The 22510-nt window shown below is 41.3% G+C and overlaps 1 protein-coding gene across 6 annotated transcripts in view; it reads right to left on the bottom strand.

The window, feature by feature from the left end:
- osp (myosin phosphatase Rho interacting protein outspread) overlaps positions 1-22510 on the bottom strand; it is a 221619-nt gene that overhangs the window by 55702 nt on the left and 143407 nt on the right. Inside the window, exons 4-14 of one of the 6 annotated variants that reach the window (XM_071662121.1) lie at positions 16506-16571; positions 12438-12629; positions 11780-11879; positions 10957-11226; positions 10099-10758; positions 6792-6922; positions 5677-5796; positions 5021-5161; positions 3695-3856; positions 2796-2971; positions 2024-2373 (exon numbers count right to left, since the gene is read on the bottom strand). In XM_071662121.1, the coding sequence (XP_071518222.1) occupies positions 2024-2373; positions 2796-2971; positions 3695-3856; positions 5021-5161; positions 5677-5796; positions 6792-6922; positions 10099-10758; positions 10957-11226; positions 11780-11879; positions 12438-12629; positions 16506-16571 (2368 nt within the window). Of the gene's footprint in view, positions 1-2023; positions 2374-2795; positions 2972-3694; positions 3857-5020; positions 5162-5676; positions 5797-6791; positions 6923-10098; positions 10759-10956; positions 11228-11779; positions 11880-12437; positions 12630-16505; positions 16572-22510 lie in introns of those variants that run through there. The other 5 variants (XM_071662122.1, XM_071662123.1, XM_071662124.1 and 2 more) reach the window with 5 other exon arrangements.

The following is a 22510-nucleotide window of genomic DNA, read 5'->3' as shown; positions in this document are numbered from 1 at the left end:
CAAAAATCTAGCAGGATTGAGTTTAAATTCTGGACACAACAGCTGGTTCACAGCCACCCTAGGTGGCCCTCCTCCCTTCTAGGATCTGGTCAATATATGGGTGTCTGTGGGACCCTGCCTCCTTAAGGTTACACAATGTGTGAAACATCATCTTTGGCGAGGCTGTATCATCATCAATTGACAAAAGAGAGTAAAGTCTTGTGAAAGAACTCCTCACTTGTGAGTTCATCCTGTCTCTGCTCCTAAGTGTAATGCAGCCTTCGCACTACGGGAGCCCCTGGACGAGGGGTCTGGATTGTATAATAATACATGAGGTTAAGGGAGAGAGAGAGAGAAACTCTCTTCCTGTATTACACAAACAGTAATCACACACACACACACACACATACATATAGGTCATATGCTTAGCAGGAGTGCATGCGGTTTTAGAATTAAAAAAACTTTACCTCTTATATAATGGTTAAGTTATATAAGAGGTAAAGTTTTTTTTTGATCACTGGATGTAGCTTGACACTGTTAGAGAGATGGGGCCCAACAAGTGAAAAACTCCCTCCCCATATTGTGCAAATATGTAATTACAAACACATACAGAGGAAACATTCGGCAAGCTGTTCACACCCTGCTTAAATATTCTTTTCAACCTTGGTCACTGCATTTAAAACAGCACAAAGTACTAACAGAGGAAGACAGAGATGGTAACAGAATTTAGAGAGTTAAGATACAGGAAAAAGCTAAAGGCCTTTAATTTACCCACCATGGAACAGGAAAAGTGTGGGGTGACCTGATTGCAGCCTTTGAATTTTTAAACCAGCTCAATGATGTAGACAGGGAACAGTTAGCTCTTCGAAAAATATAATACAATGATAAAATAACAATAGAATTATACATGAATTCAAGCAAGGCACTTAGAAAAGATGAGAGAATAAATTGGATGGACAGGGGGATAAATGGGATGACATGCTATCAATGAGCATAAGCAAGAGATATGAAGAGGTCAAAGTATACCATGGAATAGTTCCTCAGGTTCTTTCTGGTTTCAGTGCATTGTACATGACAGCCAGAAAATAAGTGTGTGCATATGAGGTCATTGTATGTATGTACCTGATGCTACATCACTAATGCATGAGATGTAGATGTGTATATCTATATCTTTCTAAGCCTAACTACTTCTCCTGTCACATTGAGAAGGCATCAGCAACAAACAAACAACAACCTCATTGGCACACGTACTTTCTAGTTATCCTACAAAAAGCATTGAAAATAAAGCCTATCATCCACAGCCAAGCCCCTCTCATTATGCCATAGTACCACAGAACTCGACCAACCAATCAACTATCATGCGCCCTAAATATCAATAACATCTTTAAAGTGCTTTATCTTACCTTCAAGCAATGAAAGACTTTAATACTTCATTCTTTACTATGTCTTTTGTCCACTTCTTAACATAATAGATAACTTATCCATCTCTGATGCCCTTGCTTCTAAACTATCCGGACATAGAAAAATGAGGTTTCAAAGAAATTCATTTGAGGTGACAGTGTTCCATCACCCAATCTTCTTATACATTCTACACTAAAGTGTTTTCCTCTTCTCTATTTCACAGAGCTCTCTATATAAATCTCATTCAAACACTCTTAACATATCCATTTATACTGTAATATCAGATTACAGAATAATTTTTTGCAAAACCTCATGAAACAGTGACGTGAACAATCTTCCTCAAGGATTTCAAAACATAGAAATGAGGTGTTTCATTACAAACGAAGTGTTACCAACTAGTATTTCAAAAAATTCAGAATAAAATGCAACAAAAAAGTTACTGGCAACAGAATTAGAAAAGAAAAAGACTTAAAAAAATCCAAACTAAATTCTACTGAATAATTTGCTAAAAGCTCTTCATTACAAATATGCAACTACCTAGATCTGTAAACAGGAATTCTCTTACTAGGCATTACATGACAAGGAATATAAGGTACATGCAGTGAGTGAAGCTGTATAAAGTTGAGACGGGGAAAACATGCACCTTTCACCCTGGAGATAGGAGTACGGGCCAGGGGTGGGGAGCTGGGTGAACTTTGGCTATTGTGAAGATTAAGGTCATCGTAGGTACCATTACTGGCAGTAGTGGGTGAACTACCATGGTTTGGGGAGATATGTGATTCACTGAGAAGTTTGTTGGTACTGTTTCCCTCCTCCTCACCCCACTCAAAGTAATCCTCATTGGTCTGGATGCGGCTGCTGGCAGAAGTTTCTGAAGCAGTTCGATATTCATCATCAGAGGAACATACGTAACGGCTGTTGGTGGACGAAATCGACTCATTGTGCATATCACTGCCCTGGTCACGCTCAGCTGCCATACTTTCAAAGTTTGAACTGAAAAGGTAATAATCAGTCAGGCTAATGAATTTCATAAAAGTATATACAACTTGTACACAGAATAAGCCAGAAAGAACAATGAATTTAACATTTTAAGTTCATAATCCATATTATTGTGGTGATGCAATAAAATCAAGCAATAAACAAATACTCCATAAACAATGTTGAGAGGTAATGAAAGCAAGTCATACACAGAAATTTACAAAATTATTTGGTTCCAATTGTGTTTAGTACACCAATTTACAAAACTGAAATCCTAAATTCCTTTTTTTCTTACGTGTTCACCATTTCCTGCATCTGGGAAGAAGTGTCCAACATAAAACTTTTGGAAAGTATTCCATATTCAAGAATCTCAGTAAATACAGAATGACCCCTCTTCCATGGAAAAGTAGTTACTTTTTGGTAATAAAATTACTTACTTCTGTGAGTTATGTCTCTCCCTCTTGGCAACAATCTCTCTTTCAATTTGCTCTCCAAGGGTAAGTGGTCGGTCTTTTGATTCTTTCAGATTGGCAGCATTTCTTAATGCCTGAACCCAATTGCCCCGGATGCCTGACGTTACAGCAGAGAAAACATATTTCTTCTCTTCCCACGTCTGTTAAAAATACAAAGTCAAAACAATTAGTGATTGTGAAAACTGTTAATGTCAACAGAAAAGACTATGCAATGCATTTCATCATAATATCAACAAATCACTAAAAAATTCAGAGAAAATTACCAAAATATTTAATTAGTCTAAATCTGCCCCTTCAGACAATCATGCATCAGCAACCACTCCCTGGTATAGGTATCTTTTTTAACTGCAATTTACTGCATGATTCTTCTCATCAAATGAAAAATTATGGTACTTAAGAATCAATTACTGACATGAAGATATGGGTCCATTTCTCTATATCTAGCACCAGCACTTGTACAAGGATTGTGCTTTGTTTCTAATAATCCATGAGATACAGGTTCAAGCCTACAGTTTGGCATGACTGGCAGACACTACTGGTTTGTGTATGTATGTGTGTGAATGTACAAAGCTTATCACCGTCACGTTAATGTCCGATAAACGACTTTTTTAAGCTCAGAAATTGCTTTCTTTGATAAAGGATAAAGTGCAAAAATGTTGGCCATTTTTTCTATGCAGCAGCTGGTGAAAAAAGAACAGCCTTGTACAAAGGATACTGACAGACAGAAAATGTACTTATATCCAACAAATCCTCAAAGTCAATGTGTCTGGCTACTTAAGATTATTGTTTACGGCAACTACATGAAATGCACTTAACAAGTTAGAAATGTATGATCTCTGCAAATTTGCAGATATACTACTTACCATAATCACAAAGCCATAGTTTCTTGCCACTTCACATTCCTCTATTGATTTTGCAACACTAAGATCGATGATGCCATCTAAAATCCCATTGTCCTCAGCACTGGGGTCACGGTAAAACATGAGACCTGTCCCTCGGAGCACAAACCAATATTTGTTCCAATCCTGATGAAACATCTGAGGTTAGTAACTTTCCAACTATTTCACACTCATCTCTAACATCATACAACAAAACTTAAGTTCTATTTCCCCTAGCGACCAGTAAAGCACTGCTGAACTCACTCCTCTCCCCTTTCTTTCATTCTGAATCCTCTTTCAAATTCAAACTTCCACTCTTCAATGTTACATGTTTGATCATTTCATCTAAATCTTAGGTCCTTACATAAAAACATATCAGTTAAAACAGTGATCTGCTTACTTTCTGGAATATTATGTCAGCAAAAATCGCAACAGGAAAGGTATTACTAAAGAGGAGATAAATACTAAGGCTTCTACATGCACATACATAATTAAGGAGTTTTCTGAATATTCTTTTCCCCTTAAGTGTTTCCTAAATATACACATTAACCAATCCACCTTAATTTTTGATGAAGTAAAATAAAGACAATAATAAGGCTTCCCTAAGTATGTAACTTATTCAACAATTCACATTATTCTTTAAAAATACCTTCATTCCTAATGATACCTTGCTTTTGAGAAAGGCAAACACACAAATGCATATAAAGTTAAAGATTTGACATATCATAAAAGACCAGATCCAAAGGTCATAAGAAAAACACATCACAATTCTTATTGTCATTTGCAGAAGTCTACAGTACTTCACAGCAATGGTTTAAATGGGTATGTGGACTGGGCAGTTGGAGGTACCAGTTGCACCTCTGTGCTTGAGATGTCATGGGTACTGGCAGGAAGCTGATCTAATATACACAGTGGTGATCTATCTAAGGGTGAGAGATCAGTGTTTTGGCCCCCCCAACATCTGATAGCAGGTGCTTTCTGATACTTATAGGGCTCAGACTAGAGGTGGGAAATTGTACTGTCTTGTGAACAGCTGGCAACACAAATTGGTTCATGTTATTTTGTACTATGCAGCCACACTAAAACCTTCTACCTTCAGTTTTATGTCAGAGTTTACTTATTTTTAATGTCAAAATATTTAATATAATGTACTTTTGTTGGGCCATACCTTAAACTTAATGTACCAACTGTGTATCATGTTGCAATCTATACAATATCTATCTGTCTGTACTGAATTTCAAACATTCCACACAAAAAAAATCAATTGGTAACTTGTGGTTCAAGGTTAAATCGGTGTATTGTGCAATATACCTGATTAAGAGACTGCTTCATTAGCCATCCCTTCTTGATATAAAGGAGATCTTCAGCGGGCAGATCCACTCGCTGAAGATCTGGGTTGACTGTATATGGTGGTGATACTTCTAAACCACATCCATCTGGATCTCCACGAATCTTGGAAAAATAAAAATCAGGGAAAACATCAATTAAGTGGGACAGGTGACCCTATTCAAAACAAAGATATCACATACATCTTCATCAATTCTTTATTCTAGCTGGTACATAATAACAGATATCCACACCTCCCACACTATACCAACCCCTACACATGAAGCCAAATGAGGGTCTCTTCTTCTCAAAAGGCTCAGTCATCCATTCTAAATGCAACTTAGCTAACCATGGAAAAGTGAATAAGTATGACGGAAACAGACGAAGAATGGCCCATTCATTCATATGCACACATATATACATAAATGCCCATACATGCACATATACATATACATACACAGACATTACATATATACATATGTACAGATTCATACTTGCTTGCCTTCATCCATTCCTGGCACTACCCCCGCCCCACAGGAAACCCCCTGCTTCAGCAAGGTAATGAAAAAAAAAATCTTCCCTATCCACTTACACATTCCACTTACACATTAAGAAAGACGGTGACATACATATTTTCTTACATGATCTGGATTAGACGTGTCTGTTTTATCCTGGGAAGTGCTCTTTGTCAGATCTGAAGAGCCATCAGTCTCATCTTGAGCATCACGTTCTCGAGTTGGTTTCACATCCCCTAAACCCGGCTGTGTAAACAAGAATACATTGAAAAATATAGTAACATTTTGTACACCCTATGTTTAGTAAAGCATATAAATGTAAGTATATATAAATATATGTAGTTGTGTATATGAATTGGTCTACCTTCTTGCTCTGGGAACCACTTCCTTTTTCTAAGGGACACCTGCATTATCCAGAACGTTGGCCACATCTACTGGGTGGGACCAGAGATCATATAATGTGGTAATGCTGTGCATATCTATCTGTGGGATGAGTGTGAAACAACTGAGCAGTATTTGTTTGGTGACTTCACTGAGGTAGTTACATCTCGGGCATGAAGGATCCTGAGGTATGCTGAGTCAGTGTTTACAGTGTTGTATGGATGGGTGGTGTTCAAAACACAGATGAACGAGAGTAATTAATACATGTCTAGGAAGTGTGGTTTCAGATGAGTGTATGAATGGTATGGCGATGTTCAAGAATGAGATGGGAAGGTGGCTGTTTAGTGCTTACTGGGTCATTTCATTGAGTATATACTCTGTCAGTGTTGAGTTTGTTGGAGGTACGTGTGAGTATAGGATGCTGAAGTGTGCAGCAGGGATAAGCTTTATGTCTATGCTTGGGGAATGATGGTTAGTTATGGAGTGGTCTGGATGGGAAGGGTCCAGTCATGTTGCAAAGCACTCAGGGCCAAGGAGGAGATACAAGGATGGAGTGAGAGAGGCTTGGCTTAAGACAGGGTGGGATGTGTGTGTGTGTGTGTGTGTGTGTGTGTGTGTGTGTGTGTGTGTGTGTGTGTGTGTGGGGGGGGGGGGGGGGTTCGTGCATTACACACAACAGCTAGAATGAATGTGAGGGAATGAAGCCATTCCTCGTCTGCTTCCAGAGCATCTCACTACTCTGGATGTTTGTTTCATTGCATAAGTGTTGAGTAGCATGTGTGTGCACTTATATGCAGCTGAATTTCTCAAGATATTCAACTTAAAGTCATAAATATATTAATTCTTCGTGTTATGCTGACCTTAGTACTAAGGTAAGAGAGTGATGAATTTCCCCGAAGACGTGTAATGGAGTCAGCAATATCTTTCAATTTCTCTTCGCGTTTGGTTTCCTCTAAGTCAGTGAGAAGCTGCCGTCTTGTAACCTCACCTGCTACATGGAAATAATAAATAGATTTTTTTCTTTTACAGTAATGCATACTATCACTACCACTAAGCTTTTATACAAGATGCTACAACTTTTGTGGGTAATTTTTTTTATTCTTTTTCAGTGACTTTCTAAAAAAAAAAAAAAATACAATTACTCAACCATATTCTATTAAAACTTCTAACATCTTTCACTTGGGAGTGTTTAATCAATAATGTCATAAATTTTCACCTCTACTGATAATGACCACAAGTAAACCCATTTCTCTTAAAAGCTAAAGAGACATGCCTCTGCGATACATATAATTTACATGTTCACCATTAGCATGCCTCTTTATTTTTCAGGTTTACTAGTGATATGAGAGATACTGATAGTGCACATGCATCATAAGCACATAACCACATTTTAGGCATGCAACACAGTCATCACTGAGACAAAATCAGAGGTCACTCAAAATTCAGACAACTGAAGCTTGATATTAACTGCATCTCTACCTACCATACAAAACTGATCACAAGTATATGAACTGCAAAATGAAAAACCTTCAACTACATCATGGGGATTCTACAATGCTTATCTTTTATTTCTCACTACATTAGTAACATGGTTTTTCTAACTCAATATGGAAAAATGTTCAAAACTCAATATGGAAAAATTTTCTTGAGACTATATGAATGAAACATCTTGGATATCTCAAACATCATTAATTTCTTCACATCACAAGCTCTTGAGTGCCCACAATACCCTTGGGGTATTGAAGTAAATAACATTTTTCTAAAAACACCTGACAAAACATTTGAATCTGTTAAGAAAACACTCTAAATTAAATTATACGAGTCTGATTTTCTGGAGGAAAAAACTCTTTACAAGTACTGGACTAAGATACCGGTTAAGTAATCATAGAGGAGACTTTTGTGTTGATCATATCACCAAATGCAGGAGCCGTATGAATGTCTAATTGCCTATCATCCTCATCGTATTTCAAGTGTGCTAGATTTATGCCAGTTTAAGCATCAAATATTTCAGTATCCGTCGCAGCCATTATGAAAACTATGTTTTCTAGATTGCAATGTAAAAGCTTTCTTGAAAGTATGCCTTGGAGCAACAAATCCCCCCCAAAAGAGATTATTCTAAACCCTCCAACTACTTCCCCATTGCTCTCATTTCTGCAATATCCAGAGAATATGAAACTATCTATGATTCTCACTTTCTAAAAGGCTCAAAATTCCATTTCATTCTTGAAGATCAGCAAGACAGATTTTACAATGTAAGGTCAACTAGTAATCATCTATGCGACATGCCTGGTTCTCCTATTCTAGGAATTTTGGTGAATCTTTCATCATGGTCCTCAACATCAAAACATCTGATAGGCTTAGTTGGCATGCTTAGGAAATACGCATTTTTTCTTTCTAGATATTCCCAGCCTACCTCATATTCCTTCAGAACACTTACTATTATGTGCTTTTTTATTGAATACAACCCAGGGTTAGTTGATAAAAGTTTAAATGAAGTATTTAAAGTTCTTGATACAAAAACTTTTCTCATGTCACTTAAAACTCGGTGAATTACGAACAGCATACTGAAGCAACATGCAAATCTCAAAGCAAATAACACGTTTAAAATGAAAGACAAAGTGGTAACTTGTAATTCAAACAAATGTAACAGATTATAAACCATACACACATTCAAAAAGACAAATGAATGCAACATCACAGTTAGTAACAGCACAAACTTCCTCACTTGTAAATAAGGAATTACTGTATTTAAAGCTTTTTCGTATTTCAACCATCCACTTTTACATACCTCAGTGTGTCAATAACACATCCTAAGCCCAAAGTAAATTTTGGGTCCTATGAAACACCCTGGATCAAAGTGCAGATTCATGTTAGCAATAACTAATGATATAAGTTATGTTATGAATTTCTCCATATTCTAATCCTTCATCAAGTATATACTCTCAACAGTTGCAATCATAATCCAACATGATTATGAAAAGCTTGTGATTAGAAATTAAAGTAAGATATATGGATGGATATACACATGGCTGTCTAACTGGTTCCTGGCTTAAACCCTAAATAAAGCACTAAAATTATCAAAATCCTTTCAAAACAGTAAAAATCCAACATACTTTACATACCAAGCACTTGGAAATAACAGTTTGGGACTTACACATGGACATAAGTACAATTGCATGATTCCCATCAACCATAAAACTTCAGCAGAAGAATAAATGAGTAAATCACTGTTGAAACTCAAGTCCTAAAGCTGCATAAAGCTGTGTTGTGTCCAAGTGAATTTACTGACAAATTTATTAATGTGTTCACGCTCATTTTGTGAACCAAATCTTGCTCCTATAGGTAGAGCCACTCACTGAATATGAGCCAGGAATAAAAAAAGTAATTTCTACAGTTGTCCAAAATCCAATATATCTGAGCAAGATCGTTGTGATCAAATATTTACATGCATGGATGCACATTTGAATGCATACTTTGGCTTCATCTCAGAACCCAGGTAGAGGACTGATGAAATGAAAATCCTCATCAATCATCATCAATATTCAACATGATGCAATAAAACTGTCATAAATTACACTCTACGAGACAAGGAAAAGCCTCCTCAGAAAAAGGGCAGAGCCCTTGTAAAATGGCCCATTTTTTAATGTCCAGGTTTACAGTCATACTGGTACACGAAAAACTTCTACAACACATACTTCACTGGAGGATGGGAGAGGTATTAAAAAATGGCATAAAGGTTTACAATCATCATTCCTACATAATGGGCAAGAAAGAATATTACCTACATATCTCCAGCATATTGTAAAGGGCAACTGAAAGGGATGGGACAGGGGTCTAAAAAAAAATCTTCCCACTATTATCGTTTTCTAAAAGGGACAAAAGAAACCACCAATCAAAGACTTTTTCCCTCTACTGCTCTATCATCTGTGCTAATACTACCTAGCTCACTTAAGAAATGGCATACACGCACAACAAAATGAAAGAAAGCTGACAATCATAACTACATGAAATCTTTCCACGCTTCCTCAGTAGAAGATCTAGAATACTGTCATAATAATTTTGTAAATAGGTGTAATTACCATTTTATCAAAAAATACAAAACAAGTTCTAAGTGTTCTTATAATGTGAGGAAATTGTGCTAGTTAGTATTCATACACACACACACACCTGGTTTGTCTGGAGCTGTGCGGGCATGGGGTCTAGTGGGGACATGCACGCCTGAATCAAGGCTTCGAAGTGATGATGGCCCACCACCACTGTCACCGCCACCACTCCCAATACCATCAACGGAGGAGGATAAGGAGTTCATTCCAACAGAAGAGTTAGAGGAAGACGAGTTTAAGGAAGACAGAGAGGAAATAGAGGAGGTTAGAGCAACTGCAGCACGGTGAATACTGCGTCCTTCCAAGGATGTTAGAGGGTCCACCAATGGAGGCGTAGAAGGTAGGACAGAATGAGAACCCACAGAATCAGAGAATGAAGAAGTGGTGGTGCACCCAGAGGAGGAGTATGGGGAAGTGGTAATGCTCCCACTAGAGGTGTAAGGAGTAGTAACGGTGCTTCCAGAAGAAGAGTAAGGGGAAATGGTAGTGTCCCCAGAGGAGTATGGGGATGTGGTGGAGTTTACAGTGGTGGAATGGGGCCCACAACTCAGAGCAGTCATGGAACACGGCAGGTTAGCCGGGAACATGGCCGACATCTCTGACTTACTCCTAGGTTGTGTGAGGCCTCGTGCTTCACGTTTGATTACACGGCGGGTCCGAAACTTGTGACTTAGCTTGTCCTGTGTTGGTGGTGATTCTGAGGTGGGTGGATTATCTGTATAATCTGAAATCGTAGATATGAGAATTATCAGTTTTATGGCAGAAGCAAAAGTACTTAAAGCATTTCCTTAATACATTTTTCTATATACAGTAACTATTTTCATTCATACGAAATAAAACTAGGAAAGTACCAATAGAAAAGAGATGTTAACATCAGATAGCATAACCACATTTCTTACCACAAAAAAAAAAATTACCCTACCTTCAGAATATGGTGGTGTGTTTTCTTTGTGTTCATCCCTCAGCATTCTAGTTGATGGAGGGAGGTAGGAAAGAGGGGTGGAGTGGTACAAGGAAGTAGGTGTTTGATTTGATGGAGGCATGGCTGGGTTAGGAGCTGAGTCCTTGGTGGGAAAAACATCTTCATCAATGTCCATGGCAGGGGTTGGAGGGGGTCGCCCTCCTAACGGGTCAGTGGTACAGCTGTGAAATCTCACCCGTTGCCCTATTGGTGTCTCGAAAGTTGTGGGTGCTAGGTGGGTCAGGTGGAGTGAAAGGGAGGTACAAGCAAATAAACTAAAATAAGCGTCTCATATGACACCACAGCAAAATTTCTACAAACACTTTCCATTAAATAGCAATGACAAAGTTACTTGATAACTTGCAAAGCTAGCAATAAAAATCACAGCAAATGAAAAACATTAAAACAACAGAATCTAAGCTCAAAATGATAGCAAAATTTCAAGCAAATTAATGCATAAAATGTGGCCCAAATCATTATGTAATTACTGTACTGCTTTGGAAAGAAGAAATGAAGCAATGATCAATTAGCTTCTGTAACATTCATTTAATAGCCATAAAGAATCAGCCTGACACACTACAATCAGATCAAGCATAAATGAAGCACAAATGGAAGACAATCATGACACCAATTCAGGTGGTTGCTCACTTAATACATGATAAGTCAAACTTTCAAAAAGGTTAAAGAAGCTACTCACTTCACATACAATGGCAGTACATTCTTAAACTGTCTCACGCTTACAGTAAGAGATGTTACAATACAAGGTAATGACTGAATGACCTACCTAGTGTTGGTGATGGAGACTGGAGCACCATGTTTTGTTTCAGAATTGTTGTGGACTTGATTCCGGGGAAGGTTGCGTTTCGTTTGTGTCGCCCTTGTTGCTTCAAAGATGGAAGGACAAATACAGATAATGATGGTGCTGTAGTTTACTCTACAACTGTATTTATGATCATAAGTGGACTAGTGCAAATTCACAAGTTTTCTTTAGGGGACAAGATGATAAGAAAGCTCAATTTAAAATGAAGTGTCATCAATACAGGAAACATGCTCTTCCTGACAATGACGCTTAACAACCAACTCCTAAAGGCATTATCAATGTGATTTAATACTCTATCCAAATCCACCTCTGATATAGCCAACATATTATCATCTACACATATTATAATAACTGTGGTAGCGTCCACTAAAGTCCATGATAGTTCAGCTCTAACTTGTAACCAACCCATCTCTTATCCTGTCTCCTTTGCAAAGAATCATAAAAAATCACAACGAAAATGCATAACTGATGTGATCGCAGTGAAAATTTTTTGTCACAATCAGAACTCAAAATATTGACTGCTGTACCAGTGGGGAGATACATAGAGGAAAAAAATCTATATGAAGATTTCAGGGTAAGAGATCAAGAAGCAAACGTTAAAAGCAAATGAAAAGTAGCCAACCTTTTGAGTCCGGGGTAGTACAGAGAGGACGTCCATCCACCAGCGTGACTCCTCTCTGCAGGTTCCCTTAATGAAGGTAACTCTGTCTGGGGCAGTAATGGCAAGGCTGAACTGATTACCCGTAACATCCTCTGCCTGTGACACTTCCAGCACCCGATTCATGTCGATGACACCCTGCGGGATCGTTGCAGGCTGCAAAAAAAAAAAAAAAATGCTGAATAGCACATAAACACAAATTGTACTTCAGTTTGGTTATGATGAAGACTAAATTAAGGTCAGGACAGTCATCAATCTTACTTTATGTTTTCCTGTTCTCACGCATTTTGTGTACCCCATTCAATAACCACATAAATGAATTCTAACAAAATATATATTCATCCCAAAGAATATGCATTTCAAACTTTTCAGTGCAACCAAGACATCAACTAAAAATCATAAATCATCATTTGTGTACTTATTAATCAATGCATCATACAGTATTTAAAAATTTAAAGACAGAGCCAATGCATCTTCTACATAAAGTCATGATGTTTAAATTTCGAAATTTCAAACACATTTACCATATCATATTTCCTGTATGGCTTATTTGCCATAACCAGTGAAGATGGAGGGCAAAAAATGGAAAGACACAAGTAATAAATATTAAGCAGAGAGAACAGGCAGCTTGAATAACGAAGACAAGTGGCAATGAGTAAAGCAGATGGTCCAAAAGGAGCAAGGGTGAGTGAGTAATGACAAAGATAACTAATCATGAGTAATGACAAAGACAGCTAATTATGAGTAATGACAAAGATAGCTAATTATGAGTAATGACAAAGATAGCTAATTATGAGTAATGACAGACATCTTTATGAGTAATAACAAAGATAACTAATTATGAGTAATGACAAAGATATCTAATTATGAGTAATGGCAAAGATAACTAACTATGAATCAACTGCAGCTGAAAAATGAATACAGAAAAAGGGAAATATCACAACAAATGAGGAAGGGTGGGGAGGGGGGGGAAGAGGCAGTCTTTACATAATTACCAAGGAGGTTAATACACTTTACAGGGTGCATGTATATGCATATCTCCCTCGAGTCCCTATAACTGTCTAACCCATTTAACGTTTTCTCAACTATTTCATATCTATCCGTACAGTGGCATTCAATATACTCATGCAGGAACAAGTGTCTAAGATCTTAAGACACAACTACCTCAAGAGAGAAAATAATATAACATGGCCTTTTTTAAGGCAGGCGTGACACTAAAATACACGTGCCTATGTGTGTGTTTTTCAACTAAACATCTGAATTTGAGCTTCAGTGTACATAGGTATTGTATTTCTACACACACACACACACAGGTCCTGCATGGCAAATCCAGCAAACCAGTCAAGCCAGACTGCCTCAAGTGCCAGGAAAATGCTGGTTGAAAATGCCCATAGGGTGTGTCCCAACCCATTTAGCCTTGTCCTTGGATACCTATAATTTTTTTTTCCCTTGTGTCCCAACCCATTTAGCCTTGTCCTTGATACCTATAATTTTTTTCCCTTGTGTCCCAACCCAATTAGCCTTGTCCTTGGATACCTATAATTTTTTTCCTTTGTGTCCCAACCCAATTAGCCTTGTCCTTGGATACTTATAACTTTTCCCCCTTGTGTCCAAACTCAATTAGCCTTGTCCTTGGATATCTATAATTTTTTTTCCCCTTGTGTCCCAACCCATTTTAGCCTTGTCCTTGGATATCTATAATTTTTTTTCCCCTTGTGTCCCAACCCATTTTAGCCTTGTCCTTGGATACCTATAATTTTTTTCCCCTTGTGTCCCAACCCATTTTTGCCTTGTCCTTGGATACCTATAACTTTTTTCCCCCCATTTCGATTTAGTGATGTTTCATCCTTCACTTTGTACGCATTACAGTAATTATGGGGGGTTGGGGCAGGCCTATATCCAGGACCTGCCTTGCCCACGTCCCCATCTGCCAATATTTCTTGAGATGGAATCAAGGTTTTCTTGATGTAAAAGAACAAAAAAAAAAAAAAAAACCCCACACCTCACTTCTGGCTTGGGGGGGTTAAAAACAGTTGCAATTTAAAGGGACGTAGGCCGCATTTAAAGGGACGAAGCCCGTGCGCATGACCGGTACAAATGTGGGTACCAACTATCCTTACGTCTTTCATTCTACTCAAAAAGAAAAAAAAACGGTAAATCAAATATAAATTATCCTATATGGAATATTACACCATTCACAGGGGTCACATTACGATGTTATAGTACCCACATGTCACCTGGTTTAGGGTAAGAATGCAGGTAAACAGACATCATTGTTGACACTGGGCAGGTGTTTACATTCCGTGGTGTTTGTTTACCTCCAGGTCTGGCAGATGGGCGGCCATGCGAGACAATAACATTCAAAACAAAAATATTGCATTCTAGCGCGCGGGGTTTTTAAATGGGTTTGGGGGGGGGGGGGAATTTATAATTAAAAAGGGGCCCGGATACAGCAGTAGATTCAAATTCAAATGATCATGGGCTGAAAACACAAGTATATTAAACTCTTAAGACATCATTAAATACGTAGATAATCCTTGATGTAGTACTTTTATTTATTAATTATTTCATCGTTTTTTTTAGTCTATAATTTCTAACTTTCTAACCTTCAATTGAGCTTCTGGTCATATAGAGTTTTGTTTTGTACCACGCATACCACAATTTGACAATAAAGTCATCTTATTAAACAATAAAGTCATCTTGTTAATTAGTAAAATCTTATTACACTATAAAGTCATCTTATTAATTAGTCTACCGTAATCACCAAGGTGTCAAGGACACCAGCTGGGTTGATGTGGGGGGGAACCCAGAGGTCAAATTCATATCTGATAAAGGTCAACAAAGGTTAACAAGTGAAGGTCAGTTAGCAACAGCAAGGTCAATGACTATGAGAGGAGGGGGTGGGGGTGTGGGGTCACTACAGAAGGGGAGGGTCATTAAGCGTGACCTATCAACACCAGAAGGGTCATTACAAGCGAGACGCAAAGGGTCACAAAGGGATGCCCTACGGGGGACACCAAGGGACGCCCCACGGGGCACACCAAAGAATGCCCCACGGGGGACACCAAGGAATGCCCCACGGGGCACACCAAGGAATGCCCCACGGGGGACACCAAGGAATGCCCCACGGGGCACACCAAGGAATGCCCCACGGGGCACACCAAGGAATGCCCCACGGGGGACACCAAGGGACGCCCCACGGGGCACACCAAAGAATGCCCCACGGGGGACACCAAGGAATGCCCCACGGGGCACACCAAGGAATGCCCCACGGGGGACACCAAGGAATGCCCCACGGGGGACACCAAGGGACGCCCCACGGGGGACACCAAGGGATGCCCCACGGGGCACGACATCCCAGCCATATCCCACGTTCGAGTCTGGGCGTCGAAGGTCTGGGATATCCCCACACCAACCCCCCCCCCACCCCCCCAGTTTCCAAGGGACAAGCCCCATAAAAAGACAAGAGAGGGTTCGAACCCGCGCCCCCAGGGCACGCAGGTCCGGGAGGCGAGAGGCGCAAGGTGGGTGGGGGGGGGGGGGGGGAACCCGCATAACACTGGCAGGATCTGCAATTGGCGCCATCGCGAGCTAGCCCCCCCACCCCCTACCCCCCCACCCCCTCAACCCCACACCCCAACCTCTCCCCACCCCAACCCCTCCCCCCCTCCCCACCCCAACCCCTATGCTGGCTGCCATCAAGCTAATGTATATATATATATATATATATATATATATATATATATATATATATATATATATATCCAGCAGCCTCAACTCTCCGGAGGGCGTCACACTAGGCGTGACGAGGGCGTCACACTCGCGTTACGAGAGGCCGTCACGGTAGAGTAACGACAGCGTCACGCTCGCGTAACGGCAGCGTCACAATCGAGTAACGGCGGCGTCACGCTGGGCCGAACGAGAGAGAGAGAGAGAGAGAGAGAGAGAGAGAGAGAGAGAGAGAGAGAGAGAGAGAGAGAGAGAGAGAGAGAGAGAGAGAGAGAGCGTCACACGTTACGTTACGTAACTTACGTGATCATCCACGGAATACGTCAGTTCACCATCATCGTAGAGAACGAACCATCGGCGCTGCCAACGCTGTGGGGGAAAGAGAGATCCACAGAATTAATATAAACATTCATATTAAGTATTCATGATCATATATACATATACACATTTACATATATACATGGATTATATAAAGGAGAGTCAGACTGCGGATTTACATGACTATATAAACACGATAAATAATACGATAATACAAAATAAACAATTAATCATTACAGGAATACAGAATAAACTCATTTATCACACATTAATGGGGCGTCATACATCACTAATAAAAAACAGTAGGTCAGAAATACACAACAGTAATTAATACAGCCATAACAGTAATTAATACAGCCATAACAGTAATTAATACAGCCATAACAGTAATTAATACAGCCACAACAGTAATTAATACAGCCACAACAGTAATTAATACAGCCACAACAGTAATTAATACAGCCATAACAGTAATTAATACAGCAACAGTAATTAATACAGCCACAACAGTAATTAATACAGCCACAACAGTAATTAATACAGCCATAACAGTAATTAATACAGCCATAACAGTAATTAATACAGCCATAACAGTAATTAATACAGCCACAACAGTAATTAATACAGCCACAACAGTAATTAATACAGCCATAACAGTAATCAATACAGCCACAACAGTAATTAATACAGCCACAACAGTAATTAATACAGCCATAACAGTAATTAATACAGCCATAACAGTAATTAATACAGCCATAACAGTAATTAATACAACAGTAACTGTCGCACCCCCTGTATGTCTGTCGCACCCCCTGTATGTCTGTCGCACCCCCTGTATACCAGTCGCACTCCCATGTAACTACTCCGTCCCCTGTACTGTCGCACCCTGGCCCTCACACCCCCGTTATATCAACACTCGCACCGTCTGGCTCTCGCTAAACGACCGTCCTCAGTACATGCCAATTAGACCCTCAAGACGTAAATGGCCAGTCCCGTCATTAGAGGTGGGAGTTAAGACGACAGCCACTCTTAGCGACGACCCATGTCGAACGCATGGGGTCGTCGTAGTCGTAATCCCGGGGACGACGTATCGCTTAACCCCCCCCCCCACGTCTCGCTCCAAGGGCGTGTACGTCCCTCCGTCGAGGCAAGACAACACTGAGCGACCCGCTTTGAAATCCCTACCTAGGGAGCCAGCCAGCTCGGCGGGACCCCCTAGCGGGAGCACGACATTGCTGGCGATCGCTTCCGCCAACGACCATATTTCTCACGGGACAACGGGAGCGCCACCGATGAATGTGGGCCCCTGGCCTGGCCTGGCCCGTCGCCCCCCATCCATCACCACGGTACGATCTTTGGGCACGGCGTAGCTGAGGGAGGGTGAGGGAGGGTGAACGCCCCGCGCCAACTCAAGCACGAGGGTTCGATTCTCCTTCCCAGGGCTGGCCTGGTCTTTAACCCGGGCCACACAAGCTGGTATTTAACGACCAAATAACCTCCCAACGCACCAGCCAGAGAACACACCCCACTCCCCTCCTCCCACTGGCTCTTATCTCCCCCTTCTCCTCTCTCCTCTCCCCAGTCTGTATCTCCCCACTCTAATGACTCCACAAGACGCCCCAGCTATGCAGGAATGCAGGCTGGGCCCCACACAGGAGCGTCTGTCGCAAAGCTTAACTTCAAAAGGACTTTTTAAAACGCGTCTGATGACGCAGACCCGACCCTCCCTGACCCTCAAAACGCACAGGCGACACACAACATGTCGCTCTCCCTAACAAATATTACGACGTAACATGTCTAACTAGACGTAACCTTTCTAACTAGACGTAATCTTTCTAACTAGACGTAACCTTTCTAACTAGACGTAACCTTTCTAACTAGACGTAATCTTTCTAACTAGACGTAACCTTTCTAACTAGACGTAACCTTTCTAACTAGACGTAACCTTTCTAACTAGACGTAACCTTTCTAACTAGACGTAACCTTTCTAACTAGACGTAACCTTTCTAACTAGACGTAATCTTTCTAGCTAGACGTAATCTTTCTAACTAGACGTAACCTTTCTAACTAGACGTAACCTTTCTAACTAGACGTAACCTTTCTAACTAGAAGTAACTTTTCTAACTAGACGTATCTATCTATCTAACTAGACGAATCTATCTAACTAACTAGACGTATCTATCTATCTAACTAGACGTATCTATCTATCTAACTAGATGTGTATATTTGTAACGACCCTTGACCACGACGGTATACGACCCTTGACCACGACGGTATACGACCCTTGACCACGACGGTATACGACCCTTGACCACGGCGGTATACGACCCTTGACCACGACGGTATACGATCCTTGACCACGACGGTATACGACCCTTGACCACGACGGTATACGACCCTTGAACACGACGGTATACGACCCCTTGACCACGACGGTATACGACCCTTGACCACGACGGTATACGACCCCTTGACCACGACGGTATACGACCCCTTGACCACGACGGTATACGACCCCTTGACCACGACGGTATACGACCCCTTGACCACGACGGTATACGACCCTTGACCACGACGGTATACGACCCTTGAACACGATGACCCAGCCCTTCATAAGGGTCGTACCGTCGTGTTCGAGGGTCGTGGAGTCGTGTTCGGTGTGTGCAAAGTCACCGTCGGAGGTACACACACACACACACACACACACACACACACACACACACACACACACACGACCCGGGAAAACCAATAAGTGTTCGGGCGGAGGAGGATGCTAAGCCACATACGACGAGAAATCGCCCCTATGGCCAAACATGGCTCTCAAGAGGGGGTGGGGGTGATGGGAAAGGGAGGATGGGATGGGATGGGACGGCCTCTATCCCAATATCAACTCGGGACATCATAGCCACACTCCCGTCCCACCAGACGCTCGTAATGGCCAAGACGAGACGTGTACGTACGGGCGCGTCGACCATGTGGGCGTGAGTGCATGTGTGTGTCTGTGCGTGTGTGTGTGTGTGTGTGTGTGTGTGTGTGTGTGTGTGTGGGTGGGTGTGGGATAGCACTGTGTGGTATACTCGAAGGCGGGGGGAGGTAGTGGTGGTGGGGGAGGGGGGAAGAAGAGGAGGGGAGGGGGAAGAAGAAGAGGGGGAAGGAGAGGGGAGAGGAGAGGGGAGAGGAGGGGAGATTAGCCGCGTTAAGTGGGTCAATTTGTCGAAGTTCGCTGGGCGAAGTGACCAATGGAAGGGGGAGGAGATGGGAGAGGGGAGGGGGGTGTTAAGGGGGGGAGGGGGAGAGGAGGAGCAGGGAGGGGGTAGCACCAGCAGGGGAGGGAGAGGGGAGAGGGGGAGGGTGTGTGTGAGGGGGGGGGTGGAGGTTATGGGGGCGACAGAAGAGGGGGGGGGGAGGTGTGGGCGGGGCGGGGCGGGGCGGGGTTGTGGGGTGGGGGGGGTTTTTGGACCCCAGGATTTTGCACTATCGAGGCTTCGTGTGTGTGTGTGTGTGTGTGTGTGTATGTGTGTGTGTGTGTGTGTGTGTGAGTGTGTATGTACGTGTGTATGTACGACCCCCCAGAGTACGACGGTACGACCCACAGAGTACGACGGTACGACCCCCCAGAGTACGACGGTACGACCCCCAGAGTACGACGTTACGACCCCCCAGAGTACGACGGTACGACCCCCAGAGTACGACGGTACGACCCCCAGAGTACGACGGTACGACCCCCCAGAGTACGACGGTACGACCCTTGGGTGTGTAAGTATATACATAAGGATCCCACACCACTACCAGCTTCAGCAACACCAAGGACAAGCGTTCGAATCCCCCCTCCCCATCCGTTTTCTATACTGATAGACAGAGATAGATAGATAGATAGATATTCATTATCTAGTAACACAGAGACAAAAGGGAGTTGAGAGAGAGAGAGAGAGAGAGAGAGAGAGAGAGAGAGAGAGAGAGAGAGAGAGAGAGAGAGAGAGAGAGAGAGAGAGAGAGAGAGAGAGAGAGCTTGTGGGTCAAAAACGTGTTGAGGCTTGGAAGTAGTGTTAAAGTGGATTAGTTACACACACACACACACACACACACACACACACACACACACACACACAACACACATACACACACACACACAACACACACACACACAGCCTGAGTTCCCTACATATTCGCCAATTGGGGCGAAGCATGACCCCTCGCCTCAAAGATCGTAAAAACGTCCAATTTAAACACCACACCCACACAACACACCCCCTGTCCAATTTTTTTCCCCATAGATCTTGCCCATTTCGCCCCAAGTCCGCGTTCATTTCCAATTTTTTCCCCATAGATCTTGCCAATTTCGCCCCAGGTCCGCGTTCATTTCCAATTTTAATCTCGGAACAAAGGGGAGAGGGTCTCCTCCCCCTTCCCCCCCTCACTCCGTCATCCCGTTTTCTGTAATTAACACCGCAGTTCAAAGGATCAAGAATTTCCCCCTATCATAATTTTCGTTCGTGACTAAAAGACATTTTTCACCCATTATCTATATAATCATCGCACGAAAAAATTCACTTCCATTTTGATGTAAATTCTTAATAATTGTTCACCTGAAACATCGAGAAATTGGCAAATATAAATATCGGATTTTTTTTCTAATTTAAAAATATACAAAGAAAATGGAAAACTGTTGGAAATTCAATCATATAAAAAGTCGGAAATTTGTGGATGATTTGAAATTTATGAAGACGAAAACTGCACAAAATTTAGTACCATAAAAAAATCGTAAATTTTAATAAATTTTTAAAACATGTAAAAATAAAAAAAATAAAAAAATAAACTGTTGGAAATTCAATCATATAATAAAAAGTCGGAAATTTGTGGATAATTTGAAATCTATGAAGACGAAAACTGCTTAAAATTTACTACCATAAAAAAATCGTAAATTTTAGTAAATTTTTAAAAATATGTAAAAATAAAAAAAATCTATAAAAAAAATGCTGGAAATTGAAAATAAAAAAATCTATATAAATCCTAGACTGTCATGTACTATGGTATATTTCAACTCTCTTTACCCTGTTTTTACGGTCCTATACCCATGTAGGATTCGAACCCAGGTACTTTCCAAAGGTCAAGTCCCACCCATTGCCTTACAAGCCAAGGAATAATATTACCATTATCTACAACCCACATAAACTCCAGGGGAATAGGAGTTCCGCCCTTATTTACAATCTTCCACCTTCGCCATATATTCTTCCCACATACAACACTGTATAGATAGAAGTGTATGATGGATGTATTCCTCACTACAATACTGTATAAAACGAAGGGTTTTGTGATGTATTTCTTCAAATTTCATAGATGTGAAATGGTTCAAATATTTAAATTCAATTTTCGGCTGGAAAGCAGAAAACACCCAGCCCGTTTTCGCCACGAAGGGAAGACTTAAACATTTATGGGAAAAAAGGAGATGATGAAAAAAAAAAAATGGAAATGATGTAGTGAGGTGGTTTATGGGATGGGGAAGAAGGGGGGAGGAAGGGGGGGAAGGAAGGGGGAGGAAGGGGGGAGGAAGGGGAGGAAGGAAGGGGAGGGAAGGGGGGAAGGAAGGGGGGGATTAGGGGTCCATCTATGACCTTCCTCTCCCCTTCCTTCCCTCCTCCCCCCTCATCATCTCCCCCACTGCAAGCAACCAGGACAAGATGATTACCCCCCCCCTCATCTCCTCTCTCCCCCTCCTCAAGACTTGGTACAAAACTAATATACACACACACACACACAAACACACAATACTACAGTAATACAAACTACATCATCCCGAGCCACTGTATCTTCGCCTGTATTTCCCCCCATCAAAGTTACCCACCCCAGTACAGTGAGGGGGGGGGGAAGTAACGCGTTTCCCATTGTTACCACAGAACCAACTCCCTCCACACACACACACACACACACACACACACACACACACACACACACACACATACACACACACATACAAACACACACACACACAC

The sequence above is a fragment of the Panulirus ornatus genome, chromosome 5 (genome assembly GCF_036320965.1).
Source record: "Panulirus ornatus isolate Po-2019 chromosome 5, ASM3632096v1, whole genome shotgun sequence".
NCBI lineage: Eukaryota > Metazoa > Arthropoda > Malacostraca > Decapoda > Palinuridae > Panulirus > Panulirus ornatus.
The sequence above is the reverse complement of the archived record's forward strand: the minus strand, read 5'-3'. Positions and strand labels throughout refer to the sequence as shown.